Source organism: Notothenia coriiceps, unplaced genomic scaffold (assembly GCF_000735185.1).
Source record: "Notothenia coriiceps isolate Sejong01 unplaced genomic scaffold, NC01 NC01_scaffold00028427, whole genome shotgun sequence".
Taxonomy (NCBI): domain Eukaryota; kingdom Metazoa; phylum Chordata; class Actinopteri; order Perciformes; family Nototheniidae; genus Notothenia; species Notothenia coriiceps.
The window spans coordinates 25,170-50,120 of NW_011361128.1; the positions used below are offsets into that span (position 1 = coordinate 25,170).

Consider the following 24,951-nt stretch of genomic DNA (forward strand, 5'->3'; position numbering starts at 1 on the left):
AACACGTACAAAAGCTCACCTCTTCAAACTACAATGTGTGATGGTTGTTTTATTGCTCGATTTTAATGTGACTTTTGCTATATGTATTGGTTGTCCTTTTCACTCCGTCTGTAAGGCCACTTTGAGCACCTGTAAAATCACAAAATAAATGTATTACTATTTTTAAGTTGCATCAGTAACACCGAGGAGACTTTTCATCCGGGTGGATGTTTTGATTGGTGACGATCCAGATTGACCTTTATATGATCGACTTTTTGAGGCATCAGATCTTGAAATGGCTTCTTGTTGTATCTGTGGTACATTAGAGGGTCTATTTACGAAAGGACACAACTGGTGATGGGCTTTTCAACCCCTCTTAAAGCTGTTAAACATAAATAGTCATTATTCAGACATTCAAACACCTCCGACATTGTTGCTCCTTCTGAGGCTGCTCAAGCTTTTTAGTACACCGTAGGTTTATGTTTATTTTTTGGGAGTTTGACATTATACCATGGCATATACTAGGGATGTCCCGATCACCTGTTTTTGCTCCCGATCCGATTCCGATCATTTGATTTTGACAATTAGCCGATACCGATTTTTCCCGATCCGATCTTTATGCAATGCATTAAGAGAGAAAAAAAGAAAAAAAGCATTCAAGTTGTCCCTTAAGGTTATTTTTTTATTTAAATTGGATATTCTATCCAACATGGATATAGCTTCTTTCTTTCACAGCAGCATTGGATCAGTTCAGTTGTGCAGCATTGGATCAAAACAAAATAAAGCTTATCAGTACTCGTTAGCTTACTGCTACAATTAGACACTGCGCCCACTCTGTTGCCAGATTTGAGAGAAATAAGCAACCAGGTCTATGAAAACAAGCCCCAAAGAAGCAGCACATACATGATGTTGTGTCATTTGAAACCAAATCTTAGGCCTCAGGATGACTTTAAGACTTGAACATGGTCATTTTTGTTTTGTAACAATTAATTAAAAAAAAAAAGTAAAAAAAAAAAAAAAAATCCCGATCCCCGATTTTTTTTTCTCCCGATTCCGATCTTTTGAAAATCACGTGATCGGATCGGGACATCTCTAGCATATACAGTATGCTATATAATGGCACACCAACACATTTGGGGTTTGATATCTTTCCCAAGCACACTTTGACGTGTAAAGTCCACATTGAGCCCCTGAGAGCCTGCAGGGCTGGTTATCGAACTGTTGAACGACCACTCTACCTCAGTCGTCCCTACTTGGAAGAAACCTTTTTCTAACTCGACATAAATCATTGTGACAGCTGGTGTGCTGCGTATTTTGGAATTGTTTTTGTCACGATGTAGGAAAAAAAAGCTGGAAACAGTTGACGGCCCTCAGGCAGGTCTTCTGGCGTCTTTGGTGAACAGATGTGAGAAGATTAGTCTGACGTCATCCACAAGTCAGAAGCAGCTGTATTCTGATTGCTCACAGAGGGTGTGGAGCTACCGTGCATGGGATCAAAGCAAAAACCGCCCTGTTGCAAGGGAAAAATCAAGATGGCGCCGCGGATGGCTGCCTCAGTGGTTTGGTGCTCTCTGTTTTGTCTTGTTTAATGCAGTGTTTACATACAGTACATTGAGCTATTTCACCCGGGAAGAGCACCTATAGTTCTCTATCTGTGTTTTTCATTCTTGTTTTAATTGTATGTGTGCACCACAACACCAAGTCAAATTCCTCGTACGTGTCAGCCTGGTAATCAACCCGTTTCTGATTCTGACCCTAAAACAGCTCAAAGCCTCGTGCCGCTCCAGCTTCAGACTATTGAACAAGACTCTTGCTTTAACAAACGCTGAGAACAGCTTCCCTCCTGAAACCCCAAACAGTGATTGTCTGCTCCCTCCTCTTTGACGGTGACTGGCGGTATGAGAACTGTTGTTTTGATCACTCGGAGAGAGAGTCTGCTGTTCCACTATTAGAAATTCTTTCCTCTTGACTCACTTGATTGCTAGGTCGACGTGAAGAATGCTATTACTGTGGCGAGGGCTGCAGGAGCATCTCCGTGGCGTATAATTATCATAGATCCTTCTGTTGCTAACTCTGGAACACCTTGAACACAAGATGGTTCACGTCAAGGTTTCCTGTGTTCCCTTCAACGGGAGTTTCTCCCCCCCTGCCTGAAACGCCTCCATTGGATTCCTTTGTTTACTTCTGTGACATCATGACATCACTATGTAACACTTGCGCTTCTATTGGCTAGTGCTCCAACACATTGTACGTGATAGGCTAAGGGGCGGGACATCTATAAGCGGTTGACCAATCACAACAGAGCCGGCCAGCTAACCAATAGGAGCAGACTGGGCTCTGGTTTCAGACAGAGGGTGAAAAGAGGTGCTGCAGCACAGGCAGTATGAGAAAAACAAAGAGCTTTTTGAACATTAAAGCATGGAGACATGTCCCAGGAGAGGCGTCTGAATCTGACTGAGCGTTATATGTTTTGTTTAAATAATGCTGACTTCATTCTTATGCAGCTCAGCAGCTGCGATAATGTCCTCACTCAATCTTCCCTTTTTAGTACCTCCAACTCAAACACATGCTGACAAAACCAAAACAGAACATTGACTTGTTTCTCTGCATGACACAAAAGAAACCTGCTGTTTGAGACATAGTTTGACTTTGAGCCTCCCGACACACGCAGCAGGTCAACATCTGAACGGCTGCAGCCAAAAGAGCTTTTATCTCTGTGAAACTGGGAAGCCGTTTTCCAACTTCTCTTTTATTGCTGACAGTCTTACGTGTATCCTCTTGCCTCGTAACTGCCGTGACAAAAGATAATTGAACAACTGCCCGTCTGATGCTGGTGCTGTGAGCTTGTTGTTGAGTTATCTAATCACAGAACAGCCTAATAGGTTTATGGCTTGTAGTCAGTGGCATATGGCAGGTAGGCTGGCTCTCTGTTATCATGAGATAAGCACAACCATAAATTCATAAAAGGCCAAAATGTTCGGGGAAGACATTCTTGAGCACACATGAGGTTATTTGTGTTGCTCTAAACGGAGTATTTTTGGTGGAAAACTTCCAGAAGGGATCTGGAGGAGGTCGAAAAGGCTCAGTGTAAGAGCGTGTTTGAAGTTTTTAAGTGCTGGTTGTCAGTTTAAGCACTAACATTTGATAAATGTTGTAATGATGAGTGGCTCTGTTTTCAGCTGTCTGGTGATGGCTCAAATCTGCTGTTGTTTCTACGGGGACATTTCTGTCTCTCACTAACATGAAGAGCTGAAAACTGAAGACATAATTGCTCTGAAGATGTTGAGTTTGACTGCTGATTACTGTGTTTTGGTAGTATTCTTTGAAATATGCTACTTTTCTACATAATGTTTCTATTTAAAGGGACCCTAATGTGCATTTTGGGGTTTTCCCTTTCCTGCAGTCACTACATTTACATGCACGAAATGGTCTGCAAAGGCTAAAATGCCTGTGTTTCCTGACCAATCACAACAGAGCCGGCCAGCTAACCAATCAGAGCAGACTGGGCTCTGGTTTCAGACAGAGGGTGAAAAGAGGTGCTGCAGCACAGGCAGTATGAGAAAAATAAAGAGCTTTTTGAACATTAAAGCATTTAAATGTCACATAAGAGACACTTAGGGCTGTCCCGAATACAATTTTTCGGGCTTCGGATATTCGGTAGTAATCAGCAGGGAATATTCGGCCCGTGCGGGGGGGGGGCATATTAATCGGCAGCGAACCGCTTCAACACGTGTATTTCGGTGTATTCACGGCATTCATTTCGTTATTCTACAGTATCGTTGTTTTATAGTTATTTGTTAATGTAACCTAATGTGTGTTCTTTGAAATTGAAAAGGATATTGCATTGTGTTTGTTACTCTTGTGGCAGTTGTATATGTCTTAAGTGTAATTTGGCTTGGCTTTCTATTTTGTATGGACATGCTTTTATTTTGAAGGAGAGTTAGTGCTGTTGACAGGAAGTTGTTGTTGCTATGGAAACAACGTGACGGAGATTAACGGAGAAAAAGTTATATTACATATAAAGACGGAGAAAGTAAACAATAACGTTTATGGTTAAATGTTAGCACCCCCTGATGAGGCACAAGCTCTTATGTTGATATTGGAGATTTCAATCAATTCAATTTGAATCGAAATTGAAACCTGAATAGTACTCCAACGAACGAATATTCGGGTAAAGCCCTAGAGACACTAAATAGAAATATGAACCTTAAAAAAGCAGAACATGTCCTCTTTAAACAGTTGAACTGACAGTGAGTCTATTATTTACAAAAGCCAACAAAAATCGATAACCACTAATCTTGATTGCCACAGTAAATTCACACTTTTTTGAGTACTTAATGAGCCAGTATTATACTTTAAACTAATCATTTTCCAATTTGGAATACCAAAACGTAACCTTGTTGCATAACAACGTAACCAAATCTTTCCTTTTAGTATCTCCCTGCCTCTTTGAGTCAAAAGCACTCTCTTAACTATTGATCTGACCCCCTGGATGTGCTGCTGCCTGACAGTTTCTCCTAAAGTACGGCCATTTTGCTGGCTAATGTTGTGTGCAGAGATGTGGAGCGTCCCCAACACGCATGGCCTCATTCCCCATTTAGGGAGAAGGAACATTTGAGACTAAAAATAAAGATCTGCCGGGTCAGAATTATCATTGGATTAGCATTGATTTGAGAAAACGCACCAAATGCTGATTGCTTTTAAATTGAATCTTTGGCCTGATTGATTATAGTGTGTGTAATATAATTCCAGCGGGGAGTCGCCTTTGACCGACAGTCATTTTAATTATGCCGCCTGTTTTAATGAACAATCCTTAAACGAGCAGCCATAGACGCCCATTGATTTTATGTTATTCTGGTAAGGAATCCCTAATAATTTCTGATTATGAAAGACAAAGCCACTTATGTGACTTCCAATACTCGGGGTATATTTGCACATACGAGAGTGACATAATGAAAAGGTTATAATCAGAGGTTATTCTTGTGCAATGAAGACTTTAAAGACATAATGCACTGAAGCCATATGCAACTTAACAACAAAGAGTGTTTGCAGTCGGTGTTAATGTTCAGAATCTGTAAAAAAACCACCGCTAATTTCAGGCCTAGTTGAGTATTAAATATGCATTAACTTTGAGCTGTTGTTAAGTGTCTTCATCTTGTAATTATGCCACCGCTTCTCTGTCCTGTGCGTTTGTTGCACATTGGGCTTTCATTGTTGCTCTTCCTGAGGTTGCTCAAACTTCTTTTTACAATTTACCCTAGGTTGACATTTATATTTTTGGAGTTTGACATTATTCAAATGGTATATACAGTATATGCTTGATATGGCAATGTGAATAATATTCATTCATTAACTACACAGGCTGCCTGAACAGGACTTATTAAAATAGTTTGGACTAAATGCCACTATATCAATATTTGAACTATATTTTAGGGTACTAGGCAAAATATGCACGCAATGAGATTTTTGATTAACACTCGGTATGTGGGTATAATCAAAAATGACATCACTTTTCATTAGTGCAGCTTTTAAAACCAGGAAGCGCAAAAGCCATATTATGAGACAATATCTAGTCTTGTATGACAATTTCAGTTTTATATCCATATATAATGTCCAGCCCTTCTTGCCTCTTGACTTCCAACCTGATCTTCTGAACTTCAAAATGATCCCTGGCCTAAAAGACTTAAAAGCAACCCCAGAAATAGATGCATTTGTGTCTTTCCGTTTAATCTCTTACGTACTGGGAGGCGTGTGGCGCAGTGGACTAGTGCGTTGGTGTTGGGATCAGGGTTCAAACCCCACTGCAGTCAGCATGTCGTTGTGTCCCTGAGACACTTCACCCCAAATTGCTCCTGTGGGGATTGTCCACAGTATTGAGTATGTAAGTAGCTTTGGATAAAAGTGTCTAACAAGTAACATGTAATGTACTGGATGATATAACATTATTCATCATGCATTTTTCAAAAGAATTCAAAGGTATTAACTGTAACAGATGAAAGGAATTCAACAGGGGGAGTACAGATGTTAAGCAGATGAAAAAATCAACCACTGATAAAGAAACACAGGACAGGAACATTTCCCGAACTGTCAGTCTATCTGATTATTTCACCGTGAGCTGTTACGTAAAACTTTCAAATCAAGTGTGTTACATATTAGATCAGATAAGTATGCGTTTACATCATCTGCCTTACAGCTGCGCTAAACACTGCCAAAGGTTGCCAAAGAGTTTATTTTTAAACTTTTGACATTTGGCGTGTTTGAGCTGTGATAAGATGCACTGTTGTAAGGCAAGGCAAGTATATTGATACAGCACCTTTCAATACAAGGCAATTCAAAATGCTTTCCATCAATGAAAGATATGAAGAGCATTAAGAAACATATTATGAAATGGCATTTAAAAGCAAAGATAATAAAACATGAATACCAAAGGTAGGTACATTAATTAAAGTTACGGCAGTGTGAGATACACACATCTGACATGTTTAGCTCGGACTCTCAATCATTGCTCACTTTTTAGCAGAAATAGTTTTCTATGACCTCACTTTCACTTCCTTTGGAAAATTCTAATCTGACCCCATGGTACCTTTTTTTAGTTTTCGCCGAAACTAAATGCACACTAGTTAAGTTTAACTTGTCTTTCTAGTGCTTTTTTGGTATATCCTCTTGAAACCAAAACGGATTCGGTAAGACCTATCACATCACCGTCTAAGTGCTTCTGATATTTCATGCGTTCGCTGTAGTTTTCCAGTGGAGACGAGCCCTGCAGCAGGCTGACAACAGAGAGACTTAATACCTCTGTAATGCTGATTCAATGGCTCCTGCTGTGGACGTCACGCTGTTTCGCCCCACATGCCCCAGCCTGCTCATGCCATCATTAAACTGGTATTTGTTCGCGTGAACTCTCCCTCTGTATGAAGCAGATGTGCAGATCAGTGGCTTTACAGGAGCTGGGACACATTACATCAACACTACCATCATTAAGAAGTAATAACGTGGAGTCTTTTGCAAGGATGCTGCAAATAATCTGTTACCTCATGAACTTAATGTGATTTTTTTTTATCTCAGTCTGGATCGGTGTGAAGTGCATGTTGTTGTATTGTGTGCACGGACAATGACGTTATTTAAATTAATCTAAAGTGAAATCCTTTCATTATAACGTTTATGTTGGAGTAGCCGTTTGACCTTTTTAAATATTTGACATCTTGACAGTTGGAGCTCACGTGAAGAAAATACAGTATGTAAACATTGTCAGCCAGAAAATGCATTTAAAATCTACTGTTTTTTTTTCCATTTCCCTTACGGTACATGAAGACAATATGTCCTGCATGCACAGAGTAGACAAAAGTAGCAATATTAGATTTGCAGTATGGAGAAACATGATTAGATTATCTGATATTAAAAGTAAATACCCCAACAAATGTGTAGAAATTGGGCAAGAGGGTTTACTTCAACTGCCTCGCAAGAGATTGCAGGCCTCCTCCTCGTTTTTTCAGAGTAACGGTCCAACTGGAGCTCAGAGGTTTAAGGGAGAAAACGTTATTATGAGAGTTACATTCTTGGTCACACTTTGGACCAATTCTCCGAAGTGTTAAAGTGGTTGTCGTGAGGACTGTAGATCAGAGAAAATGACAAACAACATTTTGAATTCTATAGTCTCTTCTGTTGAAGGGTGCACACGGTTTCACCCTTATGTCTGATTTCATCAAGGGATATTATCTGTACCATTTGGCGTCAGTGACGTGCCACACAAGAAGCTAATCCTTCCTTAGGTAGGACGGCCCAAAAACACAAACAAAAATATAAAATAAGCACAGAGGTATCTTTGCACTTTTCGAGTTGTTGCACTTCAGATGTCCCAGATTGCGTCCTGCATGCTCCAGCCTGTCCATGCCATCTCTAATCCGGCACTCACTAACGGGAAACAACATGAATAAGAAAACAACGATGTCCTAACGTTGTATTTACTCACTGCAAGCCTCCGTTTGTATAAAGAAGACTGTGTGTTTTAATCAGATAAGGTCTGCAGACTTTGAGCGACCTGGATCTATCTCATCATGACACACACTTTCACACAGACTTAACATGCACAGGCGCACACAGGTAAACACAGCAGAGTACCACAACATGTTGATGTTCAAAGATTGGATGTCAAGGGCTGACATATACGTAACTGCTAATTGATTAACGCACCTGCTTGGGACATCTTTGTATCATCCTAGAGCTGAAACAATGTCGATGAATCCATTAGTCTGTCAACTGAAAACTCCTGTGCAACTATTTTTAATATCAATTCATCACAAATGTCCATTGGAAAATGTGATCTGACAAGTAATCAATTCTGCTGATGTTCAGGTGTATATCAGTATGTAGTGTCTCTACTTTAAAGAGTCCTCTCCTGCTGATGTTCAGGTGTATATCAGTATGAAGTGTCTCTACTTTAAAGATTCCTCTCCTGCTGATGTTCAGGTGTATATCAGTATATGTAGTGTCTCTACTTTAAAGAGTCCTCTCCTGCTGATGTTCAGGTGTATATCAGTATGTAGTGTCTCTACTGGGACATGTCTCCATGCTTTAATGTTCAGAAAGCTCTTTTCACCCTCTGTCTGACACCAGAGCCCAGTCTGCTCTGATTGGTTAGCTGGCCAGCTCTGTTGTGATTGGTCAACCGCTTAGAGATGTCCCGCCCCTTAGCCTATCACGTACAATGTGTTGGAGCGCTAGCCAATAGAAGTGCGAGTGTTACATAGTGATGTAACTATATGCGTTGCAGCCCTAAAACCTAAAGTCAGAGTACATTTCGGGTATTTAGTTAAGAGATTTTGTGTTTAAAAAGAAAATCAACATATTACATTTAAAGTAAGTTAAGAAGAATACAAAATACTGTAATTAGCGGCTTCAGTGCAACAATGTTCTTCATCAGCGAGTACAGAATAAGGAAGGTGCAAGCTACTGTTTAGTGTCATATTATCCCGGAAAAACAGTGTTTGACCCGACATACTCCGACTGCCGTATGGTGACGTGTTTTCAAAGAAAGCTGGCAGTGTGGCCGCCCCCCCCCCCACACACACACACACACACACACCCCACCTGGCATCCGTGTCCGGGCAGGTCCATCTGCGTGAGGAAAGCTCGGTCAGCTCCCACATGCACATCAGGGATCAAAAACATTTCCTTTATCTCATGTGATGGTACGATGGTTACACTTAAAAAAATAACCTCACCTTAAAAGTTAAACGGGGTCATGTCACATGTTGATTTATGCCACGATGAATCATTAATCTTCTATGGATTTCTTTGTCTAATGATCACCTTAGAGAATAACATATTTCAAAGATTGCAGCAACTTTATTTCTACACTACTTGTATTGTGTGAAATGATTTTGTCTGCAGGCATTTCTCTGGTGGATTTTCCACATGATTTCACATCCACTCAGTGTCAGTGTTTATTCTTGAGTTCACGCGTTAATGATTATCCCGGGAGTTTGGGTTCTTGTTGTGCTGGAAAGCTGCAAGCGTGAGTAAAGTCTTTTGCACAGGCTCTTGTGTGCACAATGCACATCTTATCTTTGTTCCGTAGATAAAGAGGAGAGTAGTAAATGTGCAAACCGCCAGTGCCTGCAAGATGCCGTCCAGTACACAGTGGGAAACTACCACCAGCCAACATCAGCCGAATACAGATACATTCAGTCTACAGATGATAAGATGTTCTAGTACCACTTTGAATAAACACCTTTTTTCTCATCTGTCACTTTTCCAGCCTCTCAAATGAGTCCGATTTTGCATTTTCTTTTTTACACTTTTGTTAATTGAGTTTTTAGTGCAAGCAACAACAAGCAATTCAACAATGGGAATTTTTTCAATGTTATTTTCCTTATTTATTCATTTCTTTAACTATAATTTGCCAAATCAAATATCGTCAGATGCAACTCGGCTGCATCCAATCAAACATTTCTCTTCTTATATCCGAGTCATTAACCTTCTCAAATGTGTCAAATCATCCAGATGTATTTACTGTTTTATACCATTGATTGATTTAACAACAATTTGGGAATGTGAATTATGCCTCTTGGAGATTTCTTTAATATTAAGTATTTAATCAGATTACAATCTATTGCAAACAATCCAACATAGCTTTGGGCTTCGTGCTGTTGTTGGCTGACGGACAACGTGCTTTGTTTCCAGCCAATTACACAAAGTGGCTTCATGGTCATTGTGGTAGAGTCAAGTTTTGAAACAAGAGTAAATGAGATACTTCGCTGAAATACTTTCCCGCTGACAGACTCATCTCCGATTGGATTTCTTAAATGCTTTCCGTACCAGCACGGAGGAGACTGCCAGCAGCGCCCAAGGCCATTCATGATACACTTGTTTAGTGTCAAATATGGAGGATCTGTGCTCCGCTGAGCTTATGAGTCAAAGCCCCCGAGCTATTTCCTAATCAGCAGCATGCCTCCTACTCTTCTAGTTCACCACATTGTGATATCCCGCTCTCCTGAAATGAGGCGTGTGGATGCTTATCTGTCGTCCCCCGCGCTCTAAATGAAGGACCAAAAGCAATCTCCTCACTTCGACCTCGGATCGCTCTCATTTCCTCGGCTCGGGATCCTTCAAGCTTCGCCCTGTTGGTCTGAGTCCGGCCCTTTGAAACGCTCACCATCACAGAGTTCGCTCGAGCAGCAAACGCTCCCTGCAGGCCTGTGGGGGTGGGGGGGGGACGCTGGGGAAACACAAATGAAATCTTACCTCATCTCCATTTTCCTTGAGATGTAGTACTTTGTAGTTGAAGTAGCTGCAGTACATTGTTTATGCACACAGCCTTTTTGATTTAGTTTGTTTGGTTTAATTTATTAGTTTATAGTGTCGTGGACATTCCCATTGATCAACTGTCTCAAAAACTGTAAACGGGGCAGCTTTAGCCAACATTGCTCATTTCCAGCTGTTGTCCCCGGGCCAAACGATAATGGACACCCTTAAAATCATGATTTGGAAGAAGAAGCATTGGCAGAAACGTTTGTCCGGTTCATCCTGTAGAACCAGAAGAAGACGGATATGTTAAACGTTGTGCAGATAAAACCAAAGCTATCGGCACGTCTCGTTACCTTTTTAGAAGTTAGTCAGAACATCTTGATTATTGGATATGTTAAGTCTCTTTTGTGTGATGATGTTTTTTTGTTTACCATATTCTGATATATTTATGAATTCTTCTTTAAAGAAAAAATATCAACACTATGCAACTCTGCTTCAAACAATCAGACATTGCTTGGAAGTTTGAATTTTTTCGTTTGTAGTCTGGTTGAAGACCTGGTCAACACCACAAAAAGAAACCATTGGCCGGTTCGTCCTTTAGATCCTAAATGAACTCTCAGATACCTCAAAACCTGGACTAATAAATAAACTACAGATGTTCGTGAGAATTTGCTTCTGATTTGACACTTTCAGTCTCTTCTGATGTGGACAATTTACAAAAGCCCTCTATCAACCATTTCACCATGCTTCCTGAATGCACAGATAACTAATAAAGTAGCCTACTCCACATGTTCCTAACCAAATGAAAGTGCACAACAGAAAAGGTCTCACCCCAGTTGAGGGCTTATCCCACCCCCAACCCATTCTTTTCACCCAGTAATCCCCACACAATGCTAGCAGAGGATTGTGCCTGCATGTGTACTTAAGTAATGGGGGGCAAAGAGAGAAGAAACCCAGCTCTCTGTCCGCATAGTTGAAGGGCTTTTACCACCAAAACAATGCCTCACAAACAGAGGAGCTATCGGGTCGATCCCTGGGACACAGATATACTCTGCAGGCTTTGATCTTATCCTCCTCACCGTTGGTGATCCTGGCTTGAATCATGATGCAGGAGGAAGGCAAGCTCACACCTGAGAGGGATGAGTGGATTTTCTGGGAACTGAATGGTGTGTTTTACGGTTGAAAGACTAAGCAGATTTCTTTGTTAGGTAATGCCCTGAGTGAATTTAAAAGTGGTTTCCTAAAACATCTGTTGACTCATTTTAGTTTTAGGGGAATCAGTTATTTGATCAGTCTGTAATGACATCCTGTAGCATTTTTGACTTTTTATTTAAATTATCCAGAATATTTTATATTGTTTTGTTTATATTTGATATCATTTTTTCCATTTTAATTTTATTTGTTAATAATTTTGTCCACTTTTTTAAGTATTGTATTTTAATGTCCGAACACACTTCCGCTTCTGTGATGAAAGAATTTCCCAAATCTTCCTACCCCAAACAATTACACTACTAGCTAGCTATCAAGCTATCAAGCTAGCAGCGGCTATAGTTACTTCCATTGAGGCCACAGCAGCCGTTTGCTATTCGACACAACACTACACGGTCATAATTCACACACGACACAAGTGTAGACACTGCATAACATGACAGTGTACTAGATGGTAGCTACTGTATCTGGCGTATTTTGGTTTAAGTTGTTAAAAATGGGAAGAAGTGGTTCATAGTTCTCCTCTCTGTTCTGAATGGTTGTTGTTTTTTTTACGCTAAAACGCCTCAGCAGATTGCAGGGCTCTCAAGTTTTGAACAGAGTTCAGAGTGAGATTTTGGCAGCGGTGTTTGGTACTCCAACTTCTGGCTCCCCTCAAAGTTACCATGAAGCCCTCTGTACCGCGAATGTGGACGGGGGACGGGGGGGTGCTAGTGGAGTGCACGCGTCTCAAGCAAGCCTTGTTTGTTTACAAAATTGCGGCGCAACTTGGTGGGCGGTACCCTGGAAAGAAATCTCGGCGTGAGAAATACAAGGTGTGGCGTGTGAGCGTGTGAATGGAGTGAAATGCGTGTGTCTCACGCCAAATGCGTGAGACTTGAGAGCTCTGAGATTGCTTGGTAGTAAACTGAACGTCTTGAGAGTAAAACAACTGTTGACTATTTTTAGTTTTAAGCTTAGACAAAATCTTCTGCAAGTTTTCAATTGTTGTTTTTATTCTTTTCCTGGGAAGAATGAGGACCAGTAGCCTATAGTCTAGAATCCATTGTTAACGTTGGGTTGCCACACACGCACACGCACACGCACACGCACACACCTCAAGCCTGCATGTTTCTCAAAGTAAAACATGGCACCAAGCCCTCATCATGAAGAGAGTTTACTAAGTTGCTCCACTGAGCATTGCACTCTGGCTGCAGGCCTGATGGCTCCATAAGCGAGAGCGAGCAGATGCAGCGAAATTATTCAGAGCCCGGTCCCTGAAGATCTTTTGATATAATGCGTAAAGTGTGTGAGAAGGAGGTTGAGCTGAGCTGCAAAAAACCAGATGCCAACTTCCAGGAGTTTTACAAGTGTTAAAAAGTAGCACAATGATGCATTCATGATCGGCTCCCTGAGGAAAGACTTTGTTTGCCTCGTCATGCAGCGAGTGGAGACTCAAATGGCCGCCACCTGCAAGCTGTCACGACATGCAGTGAAATGTTTTATGGTGACTTCATAAAGATCCGCTTCTATAAAAAACCCTGTCTGTTTACTGAAGTGTTTTTGATGAGGTTTTGGCTGTTTGTGTGTCCACAGGATTTCAATGATATACCGTATATTTAGCTCTTTTGGTAAACCTGCTGGAATACTAAGTTTGCTTTTATGTGTCACTTGGAGAAAAAGGACAAAGCAATAAAAAGCACATTTTCTGTGAGGAACATTTTCTTCCACGGATCTTGTGTTGTCGCCAGCCCTCTGTTTTCTTTTCTTCCTCTGTCTCTGATCTAAGATCTGCTAAAACACGGCCAGTTATCTCATCTTACCTAGAACAGGAGGCCTTATGTTGACCCTCGCTTGATAAGCTGCCTTTCTGCAGAAGTGCAAGCAAGTGCTGTTTACAACCTGAGGTTATCTGGCTCTTCTTTAACGGCTGCTGTTGGGCTTTGGCTCGCCAGCTGCCGTTTTCCCTGCCTTACCTCATGTATGAGCAAGGCACCCGCAGTTCAATCTGTCTCCGAGAAAGAAAATTGCCCGTCAGAACTGGAAAATAAATGGGAAGCAGCGAGAGCCACTTATAGTCATGAAGGCAGCCTGCTTTAAATGGTAGTGAAAAGGCCTGAGGAGCTGTTTTTGGCTATTTCTGCACACAGTCAAATCTTCGCTGTGCAGGGAGACTTCTTACTGTGAAGATGCTGCCAAGTGTCTGCACCGGTGGGTGGATTGGATTCTCCCAGACTGCTAGAAAGCCGGGATTCTGTGGGGGAAAAAAACTGTGTTAGCTGATTATGTTTGGAAAGATGTATAACTTATGTGCATACCCATGCTTCGAGTCGATGTAGACCTCCTTGGTATAAAGGGAACATTATTTTTGACATATTCAGTGAAGCTGTTTTGGCTATAAACGCAGGAACAGCTGTACTTTTAAACCCCCCCCCCTGACTGAAGTAATCAATGGGAGAGGGCTACGCGAATGCTAATACAGTCATGCATGTTGATGATTGCTGCTAAGTCTCCGAAGCAGCCTCAACACTAAATCACCGCCTGTTTCTTTACATCCATGTGTTTCTATAATTAAGAGCACATGTAGAAAAAGCAGCGGCTTCAGTAAATACGACTGATGGCTCCTCTCCGCTGCCAGATTGGAGATTGATCAGACCTCAGAAAGACATTCATTCTTCTAAATAATGTCCTGAGTGAATAATGTGCAGGCTGGAAAAGCAAAGCAAGACGTGGCACTCATTTGCACCCTGAGAATGATCCAGTGTCATAACTCATTGAGTAGGATGGACTTTTGGGGGGTGTTCACATTCATAATCATCCATTATGCAGTGTGTACTCGAGGTAATGCACCTACTGGCAATGATACAGGTGCATAGGAGAGAAATGAGTAGCGCAAGAGGTGGAAATAGGCTCCTGCATGGGCATACCGTCTAATGTGCTGATAAAACTAAGTACTGTGACATGTTAACTAATCATTTGTGAAAGTTAGATCACGTTCTGGAGATTATTTGCAACCTTTTGCTCGGGTGGTTGGCAAGCCGGGACATTGATTACAAGGCTCCACTCCCCAATCAGTAATGTGCAGGCTCTTCCTGTTTCTGAAATTGGGTATTTAAATGTGCTGATAAAGCTGAATACCATCACATGTTAATAAATATATATCATTTTGGTAGACCGCGTTCTGGAGCTTATTTTCAACGTTTTGCTCCACTCGCAATCAGTAATATGCAGACTCTTCCTGTGTCTGAAATTGGGTATTTAAATGTGCTATTTTGAGGGCATTAGTCCGTCCCATTGCAAAGTGTAGCAACATGCACTACAAGTACCTGGATGGTGCACTGATCACTTTCAAAAAGTTGACTTTGACACACTTGACACACTCACAGTTTGCTATCTTGGCTACGTAGCAAAAGCAGCTGAGATTACTGTTGCTCTGGTAAACACAGTAAAATACAAATAACAGTTAAACATGTGGGTTTTGTTCTATATGCAATACTTACATCACTTTACTGGTGTAAAAAATAAGCAACTGCTAATTTTAAGGGGTTAATTGACGGGTCTGTAATAGGGATGTCCCGATCACCTTTTTTTGCTCCCGATCCGATTCCGATCATTTGATTTAGACAATTTTCCGATATCGATTTTTCCCGATCTGATCTTTATGCAATGCATTAAGAGAAAAAAAAGCAAAAAAGCATTCAAGTTGTCCCTTAAGGTTATTTTTTTATTTAAATTGGATATTCTATCCAACATGGATATAGCTTCTTTCTTTCACAGCAGCATTGGATCAGTTCAGTTGTGCAGCATTGGATCAAAACAAAATAAAGCTTATCAGTACTCGTTAGCTTACTGCTACAATTAGACACTGCAGCCCACTCTGTTGCCAGATTTGAGAGAAATAAGCAACCAGGTCTATGAAAACAAGCCCCAAAGAAGCAACACATACATGATGTTGTGTAATTTGAAACCAAAACTAAGGCCTCAGGTTGACTTTAAGACTTGAACATGGTCATTTTTGTTTTGTAACATTGTATAAAAAAAAAAAGAAAAGTATTTATAAAAAAAAAAAAAATTGAAAAAAAATCCCGATCCCCGATTTTTTTCTCCCGATTCCGATCTTTTGAAAATCACGTGATCGGCTCCGATCCCCGATCACGTGATCGGATCGGGACATCTCTAGTCTGTAATCATCTGCTACTGCGAACGATAACGCTGCTGTTAGCTAGCTGGTTAGCGTTATCCTTAGCAAGCTAGCTAACAATGGCGATTGTCCCTTTTTGTGAGGGCACAGCTGCAGTGTTCAATTTCACACAACGCTACATGGTTGAAAATTCCCATACTGTTCACAGTGCACAACAGTGTAGTATCCAAATTGAAACACATCACAAAAGATGCAAACATCTCAAGATGGCAGCTCCTTTATCTGGGATTCTTTGGCTACACTTTTGTACAGTGGGAGTTAGTGCTGACTCTTTGTCCATGTATCTTTCTCAGCAGGAGATAATAATGTATTGGTTGCAAGCTAGACCACATATAATGTCTGATGATGAACACACAAAGAATTCAATTGGTCCTTTGGGTCACCTTTATATAAATGCAATAGCAGATAAGCTTACTATCCTGTCTCACTTACAATACAAACCGCCTGTAATGAGCATCACGAGGGTCCCCTCCACAGCATCCTCGCAGCAGATGTCACGTCAATCGATGTGACCTCAGTATTTCAACAAATAAAAGTCAGGGAGAAACGTGCGAGTCCGGTGGGAACGTCTCATGCGGAAAATGCAAGCCGAGCATGACAAGCCCGGGTTTATATGGTGTAACGTATCTCATATGTCAGGGGCTTTTATGAAACACCTAGGATGAGAGCTGCATGGTCGAACCTTATATCAATCATCGGCAGGAAAAACGACCCATCTGTTATGAAAACACCACGGAAAATGTGTCTTATTCAATACGTTTAGTATGTGAACAGTTTTTAATATCTCATCCCTATCTGCGAATGCTGGAAAGAATGAAGGAGTTGACCTTTTTATAATTTGCTTTGATCTGCAAACTGTAACGTTAGCTACTGTGTCAGTCTGACCGAGCATGTGGACAACTCTGGAAAGCTCATTTAAAATAAATGTGCTGTTAAGTAGAAGTTCCCAGACAGGGCATGAATAGTGTCTTTTGGCCCCCGATCATCAAACTCAGCAGTCCCTTATGGTGTCAGAAATGTTATGGTAGTCTCTTGTTGGAGACAGAGGAGCTATAGGAAGCAGGATCATCATTCAAACAGCCAGGTTACATCCAAGGGAGAGAGATTTAGTAGCACCAAGAGGCTGGAAGCTGCATTGTTCCTGTGTGGGAGAAGCCTGGAGGACACACACACAAATAGATTCTTTAACTGTAAGAAAAGACTGTGTGGGGAGGGAGGTAAAGGAAGTAGAAAAAAGAGAGGAAGGTGGTTAGTCAAGAGAAGAATTGAAGGGGAGTATGTGGGCAAAATGGAACTTGGGAGGAAAGGGGGAGAGACAGACATTTTTCTCCTGAAGCAACATTTTGTTTTTCAGTATCTGTGCACAACAAGAACATAATATCCTTCTGTCGGTGGTGTGTGAGGGCTCTTGCTCTTTGCGTAGTAGAACAATTAATAATGCAGATAAAGTATCGACATAAAGAATGACATTCCTGCACTTTAAGGGCTGTTGTTGACAAATGCTTTGGAGAATTGTGTTATATTTCCCCTTTGGACGAAATTGTCATATTGCCATTGTTAAAACTTGCCCTGTTGTCATCTACTGTTATTTATTTCTTTTGGTTGTTGCCCCCAAAAAAACTAAAACATGAAACACAAAGTCATGCCACTGTCAGCAAGTATTGATAAGATGAATGGAGAGTCAGCGGGCCATGCTATTCTAAGAAACCAGACAACCAATTATTGATACCCATCTCTAACGTAAGTAAAATGGTTTAGTGTCCCAAACTATAAACTTGAAAAAACAGCTCTGGTTTTCTTCTTCAGATCTTTTTTTTTTTTTTTTTAAGCGGTCAAAACATGGAATCAAAAATATTATCAGAACTGCCTCCCTACGGGGTCTTCAAACATCAACGTCCAGATGTTATTTAATACAAATATGTCCCTCTTTTAGTCAAATGTTTTCCTTTCAGTCAGTTTCGGTATTTTATGTTTCTTATTTCAGTTTTATAAACTCCACATATTGTTCCCCCCGGTTTCCTCTTGGACTTGTTTACGAGTCACAAACGAAGCTGTCGACCTTGCCTGGCGTCGGGGTCCCTAACACCCTGACAGTCCCCTACAGCAACACACACACACACACACACACACACACACACACACACACACACACACACACACACACACACACACATTAACACATGGCTCCATGCACTCGGTACAAGAAGCCACCTGCGTACTTAAACACACACACTTCACGGTTATTACATTCACTGAGAGTCAGGTTGCAGAGTAACGTGCACCCTATATGTCCAGGTGGGGTAATGTAATGTGTGTCCACAACAATACACACACACACACAGAGCTATTTGTGCGCTCCACATGCCTTTGCATTTCACTTTCTCTGAGAAATGTCATTTCCACACACCCCGACGACATCCAAACCTCTCCCTGCTGTCTGGACCGCACACAATTGCTGGTGCAATGCGGGGGTCAAAGGTCTGTTATTCCACAGAGAGGGCCAGCTGAGCGTCCAGCCACCAGACAGACTTCGTGCATGTGTGCAAGCATGCTAACTCTGGCTAAGCCTCCACAACACGCTGAGTATTTTTGTACATTAGCAAGAGCGCCATTACCCTATTTTTGCACCGCAGGGACAGTGTTTGTATGCAAAACCTTCTCTCTTGGTAACCCAGTCCCCGGTTCATGATTCAGGCATTAGTGTGTCTATTCACACAGGACCCCGGGGGCCACAGTGAGAGTATGAACACGACATTAGAGCATGCAGATCACCTTTCACCCCCTCTTCTTGACTTTTCCTGAGCAGTGCCGCGGGGTTTAGGAGCCCCACGACTCGGAAACCCAATCGCCACGCCGTTGTTTGGGGGACAATGGCTGCTGGTTAAGTATGGGGCAAAAGGTGTACAATATTTCACGTTTCTGCCCCACGGTGTCTGTTCTACGGCTGGAAAACACGGTCACAGAACGGCCCGAACGATGTAGAACATCAGCAACACCTGCCAGCATCGTAAATCTCCCAAAAGATGAAGGCAAGAAAGTTGAAACATGGGCTTTAAACTTCAATGAAATCAGTTTTAAAAGACAGAACTGGGGGTTTTGTTTACTCAGTGATTGACTGTTCTTCTCCTGTATCTTTTCAATAAGGCCACAAGTGACTTTGTTTCAGTCTCTTCGTAACCATAAGGGAGGGTCGAAAAGGACAAAGTTATGAATATTTAATAAATAGAATCATGATTTAACTTAACCTACAAAGTAGATAAGTCTTTTTTAATACAATTTGTACCCCTACCGCCCCAAAATGTTGAGTTGTTTTAGTCCTTACTCTGGTTTAGAAGCTGCTGCAATGTTCGAAAAAAACGATCAATAATGGAGAATATGTGTTCCTTGCTTTTTTCAATAGTCATTTTTGTATTTCTCCTGAAATCTTATTGTCAAAATATGTTTTACTGTCTGGCCACTAACAATATATAAATTCAAGTTTCTTGTCCCTTTTGTAAGACTTTACTTTTGTTGGAGAACCTGTTGCCCTCTCTGCCAGGGTCAGTGTGTCGTCCTCTCTCTCCGAGCCAAAAGCAGCCACGGATAACTGCAGCGGAGCTTCAAACAGAGCCTGTCAAAACAGCCTTTCCACTGTCCAATTTCATTGCCTTGATCCTCGGGAATACCTTTAGCCGGGGCAGAGGAATGCCTCTAAGACCTTTTTTTTCTTCCACGTTCTCCCTCCCATCGCCCTGCTCCGCTTCAACAAACATCCCAGTTTGTTTGCTCTGAAAATAATCCGTCCAGGGTCTGTTTCTCGAGCCACGTGGTGAAATGTCCGTAGCGGTGACGTGTCCATCTGTTGAAGTTTTGAGAAGAACGCTGGACACAGATTCACATCAGAGGCCATCATCGAGCCCATCAAACATCATCTTTTCCTACGTGGCCTTAACTTCATCCAACTTGAATTTAACTGTCACTTCTTATCACTCTCTTTAATGTGCAGTAAGTCAGTGCAGATCAGCTGGCTGCACCGCCTCACAGCTGTGAGCTTGGCATAAAAACATCCAACCGTTCAGCCAGCTTTCAATTTTCTCCACATTTCCAATGAGTTTGAGTCCAGCGTTGGCTCTGACTGACCTTCAGGACTTTTGATTTAAACAAGGTTTGCAGTTAGCTGTCTCTTCCCTTCATATTGGCGATGTCAAGGTCATTGAGAAAGAAGCACCTGATGTATTACTCATCTTCAAAGCGAGCTTAAACACTAAACCAATGATGCAGCAAATGAACCGCAAATAAGGGCCCAGGCATTTCTTCATGTAGAAGATTAAAACTAGATCAGTTTTTAACATTTTAGCCACAACAAACGATCAAAACTAAAGTCAAAAACATCTCTGTGAGGAAAGCAGTAGTGAAATAAGTACTCACTCATCTTTGACTTGAGTATTTAGTAGTGATGCCAAATTGTAAAGAATACTCTGTTAGTATAAGTCCTGATTTTATTTAAGTAAAATTCCAGTGTTGGCATAAAAATATACTTGAAAGTACAAAAAGTAAAAGCAATCGGGCTGCATTAGACTCCTTTTTGTTTATTTCAGTAAAATAGTGACATCATTTTGTAACACTTCTATTGGCTAGCGCTCCAACACATTATACGTGATATTATACTAAGGGGCGGGACATCTCTAAGCGGTTGACCAATCCCAACAGAGCCGGTCAGCTAACCAATCAGAGAAGACTGGGCTCTGGTTTCAGACAGAGGGTGAAATAAAGAGCTTTTTGAACATTAGAGCATGGAGACATGTCCCAGTAGAGACATCTGAATATAAATAAGAACCTGGAAATGAGCAGAATAGGGCTTCTTCCCAATATTAGCCCATATACAGTAAGCGTCTGTTGAACCCTCCATCTGTATGTCTAAATGCTCTTGGCTCTACATTTTTGAACATTAGAGCATGGAGACATGTCCCAGTAGAGACGCTAAATACACATACAGTATGTCCTCTTTTAGTAACATAACAAAATCAACTCAAATTTGAATTTAATTACAGTAAAAAAGTTACTCTCCATAGCTGGGGGAAAGTGAGGCATGTAGGAGTTGGCTCTGAGAGACACTTTTGAAAGGAGCCGTCCACAGGTCTTCATAACGTTTGTACCTGTACTCCCTCCCCCTCCCCCGTCCTTCAGTGGAGAGGTCATCATCCACTGAAGCTGAGAAAACAACCGAAAGCTGGGGCTGGTCAGGCAGTCGGGTCAAGGACCTTTAAGAGCCACCCTGTGGGTCATTAATAATTAATGAAACCTGAGGCTGGGACAGGAGGCCATGACTAAACACCAAAAGGGCCGAAGCAAGTGAAAAGGCAGAGGGGGGAGAGGGGGGGTCGAGAAGAGGCCCTGACTCAGACTCTGGATACAGTCTCTGCTCCCACTGTATGCTCCAAAGACTGCAGACGCAACAATCTGCACGACCCAGCGACGTTTGGAAAGCAAAACGTGGAGACTTTAGGTCCTCAAGTGCGGAGGAATGATCCCACTCAGGAAAAGTTATTTTTAGTTAGTCTTCCTTCTCCATCCGAGCAACAATTACAGAACATGCCACATTTAGTTTATTTAAAACTCATTTGAACATGGCTGGTTAGGAATCAGCTGTCAACACTTACACTTTCTAAACTACACAAAAACTTTCTGTACTGCTTCAACCCGTGGCTATCTGCTTGCTATGTAATATCTTTTGTTTTTATTTGTTTATTAGCTATTTCTGTATTGTGAGCGTCTATTTTACAGAAAAATCAATGTGCACTGTATCTCAACTACATTTTTGATGGAATGAATAACAGCACGAACGTCTTCTTCACTGTTTCCCATGAAATCCTGGCGCCCCAAAAACTCCTGTTCAACAAAGCGCGTATGCTCGCCCTCGGGGTACATCCACGCCGAGACCTCCATTACGAGCAGGGCCTGATGAAAGAGTGGCTAAGGGGGGCTTAGGAGGTTTTGGTTCTTAACCCTCCCCCGTCGGGCCAGATATGAAAGCAGATAGTTCAACATGGTGTTATATAACAAGCAGGAGAGCAGTGTTTGGATGGGCCGATCCAATCTGGCTGACGATTCCAAGAAAATTGTGTATTATGTGAAAATGTGTTTCGGTCTTTACTGCTTGTTCCAGGTTTTAGATTTCCGTGCAAGCTCACTATTCTGAAGAGGATGAGACCACAAAGATATATTGATATCATGTACAATAAGAAGCACTATTTCCACTGTCATGCGTATATACGGTATATACCAGGAGGATGAGGGCCACATCTGAACATTTCATTGAGCTCTTAACAAAAGTTAATGTTATTTTGAGTTCTGAAATCAAACAAAGAGAATACAGTTAGAAAATACTTAGTTTTTAGCAGAATTCTGCCGTTTTTTCTTAGAAATCTGCTTTTTTCCCCTCAAATTTCTGACTTTAAATTCTGACTTTTTCTCTGAATTCTGACGTTAATCTCAGAATAAATAAAAAAAAACCTTTTGGTCTCAACAGAACATTACAGCTGATCCAGGATTGACATTTTAGGATCGACAGGTGCTTCAGTGTTACATTATTCAATCGTGGGACCTTGTGTCTCCAATTGAAGGGGAACCCTATTCTATAGATATTGTTTGGTGTCAGAGACATTGTTAATACATTATTATCATAGCTTGATTCATAGAGTTTCTCAAAGGGTTGACCTCCAATCTTTACCTGATGCCTTTTATTGTATCCTCTGCAGAGTTCATCAGACGACTGCGACCCACATGAGGGAATCAACGAAGGGAAAGAGAGCAAGTACCGCCTGCAGGTGACCCAGTTCGTCCAGAGGCTGGAGTACTGGCAGAAAGAGTTGACCAACACCTTGGTTACATCCATCACCGTGGTAATAGTCCATGGCCGAGCTGTGGTGTATTTGGGCACCTCCGATGGACGCCACATTCAGGTGAGAAGAGTTTGTTATGGGAGCGCTTGATTTGATGTGCAGGGACGTTTTTCTATGATGAGAGCATGCATTTCAAACACTTTTTAAAACAGACGGCCCGGGGACCATTTTGAATCGGCTATCAGCTAATTAAAAAAGTATAATGTTACACGGCACACAAATGAAACTTGTGCTTGTCTTATATTACACTTCTGAAATATATCTGTACACATATATTACACCGTAGTATTCATGTGTTAATAAAACCACTTTACAAATTCATTCAGTCGATTAAAGTTGGAAACATTTTCTAACATATGAGTTGATAAGAAAAAAGCCCGATGACTTATTTACAAGCTTGAAATAGACCCTTCCTATTTCTCCTTATTATAATCAATGTGAGGCTTCTGCTTTAAGGGATGAGCTGCCAACACTCACATACTTTACCTACATTTGATTGATTTTGCTAACCTATAACTGAACGTATGAGGCGATAGACCTCTAGTGAGTGGCCCCAGCCCTTCGTATATTTCTCTGTATGTGGCCCTCGGTGAAAACAGTTTGGAAACCCCTGTTTTTAAACTTATATACATTGTTTAAGATGTACGAGGCTGATGACGTCGGCAGGTGACAATGATCTGTCTTTTATTGACTTTTGAGTTCTGGCAGGAACCCAATTTACGTGGGAAATACTAGCAGTTAGGCGTAAACAGACAGCCTGAGGCACTGTGGTTTCCCCTCTCTTATTCCTCATGTAAATTGGGCAGGATGTTGGCATGTTTGCAGAGAACGCACCCTCACACACACATTCAGGTGCCTCCGCTTCAGGCAGGTTGAGGGAATCTATGACCGAGCACCAGGACCTTTCTGTTTACACAATTGTTTTACCTTTGACCTGTGCTCAGTGAGCCTCCGAAAAAAAAACGCTTGTTCCAGTCTGCCATCTGAGCAAACACTGCATTTGGCCGATCGTTGTACAAACCAACAGTGGATTACGCCCTCCTGGTCGCTTGTCAGCTGCTTTCAATGTGTCATACATGACCTGTCAATACTGCTGCATGGGGTTTAGGTCATGGGACTGCTTTTAAGCCATGGGATGATTAGGGCTGGAAAGTGACGAGTATTCACATTTTTGCACTTTTTTGCATATAGGATTTGTCTGGCTTGCTGAAACAGAAATCTATGAACCTGGTTTAACTTTTTACACTTTACTTTTTTAGTTTAAATCATGTGGACCAATAATGAAGTTCCTCTTTGAGCACATTTTCTTGTAAATTCCTCACAAAAACACCACTTTTATCACATTTACCTCCACAAAAATCAGCTTGCAGACCATTCTCTTACTGTATAATAAATACCAAGCAAAATCTCTTTCACTTCTTCAATTGTTCTTCTCTCTTGCTAAAAGTGCTTTTTGTGAAGATCGTTTGAATAACAGCATGGAATCCAAGTTGTTATTGAATGCAGCGCTGACAATAATAGCAGCTTTTAAAAACTTTCTGGAGACTGTCAGGGAAGCTTCTCATGCTGTCCTTGTAAGCAGAGATTTCTCTCTCAAGTAAGCATTTTTCTGCATTTGAAAAGTTAAAAATAGGCAACATCGGCTTGAAATATGAACGTTTCTCAGAACACCTTTATAAAAAATGTACTTGACTTAGATTTTTGGAATAACTTATTTTCTGAACCTTCTCTTTAAAACTATTAAAAATAGCTTAACGTCTATGCAAATCACCACAACTGCGTTAAGTGAGAATATGTATTAATAGATAGGCTTTTAGTGCCGGTGCACCTGCAGTTGAAATGTGGATTTGGCCTCTTGAATGTTACTTGCATTGTTTTATTTGGGAGTGCTATCCATGTGGGGTGAAACAAAGCATTTTGGCACCTAACTTAATATGACTATATATGAGTGTGAAC

General features: G+C 41.3%; 1 protein-coding gene across 1 annotated transcript in view; it reads left to right on the top strand.

Annotated features, from left to right (window-relative positions):
- Positions 1-23,665, top strand: part of LOC104958176 (hepatocyte growth factor receptor-like) — a 30,113-nt gene extending 6,448 nt beyond the window's left edge. Inside the window, exons 3-4 of the mRNA XM_010785897.1 lie at positions 22,852-23,055; positions 23,636-23,665. Coding sequence (XP_010784199.1) covers positions 22,852-23,055; positions 23,636-23,665 — 234 coding nt within the window. The remainder of the gene's footprint in view (positions 1-22,851; positions 23,056-23,635) is intronic.
- Positions 23,666-24,951: the final 1,286 nt, after the last annotated feature.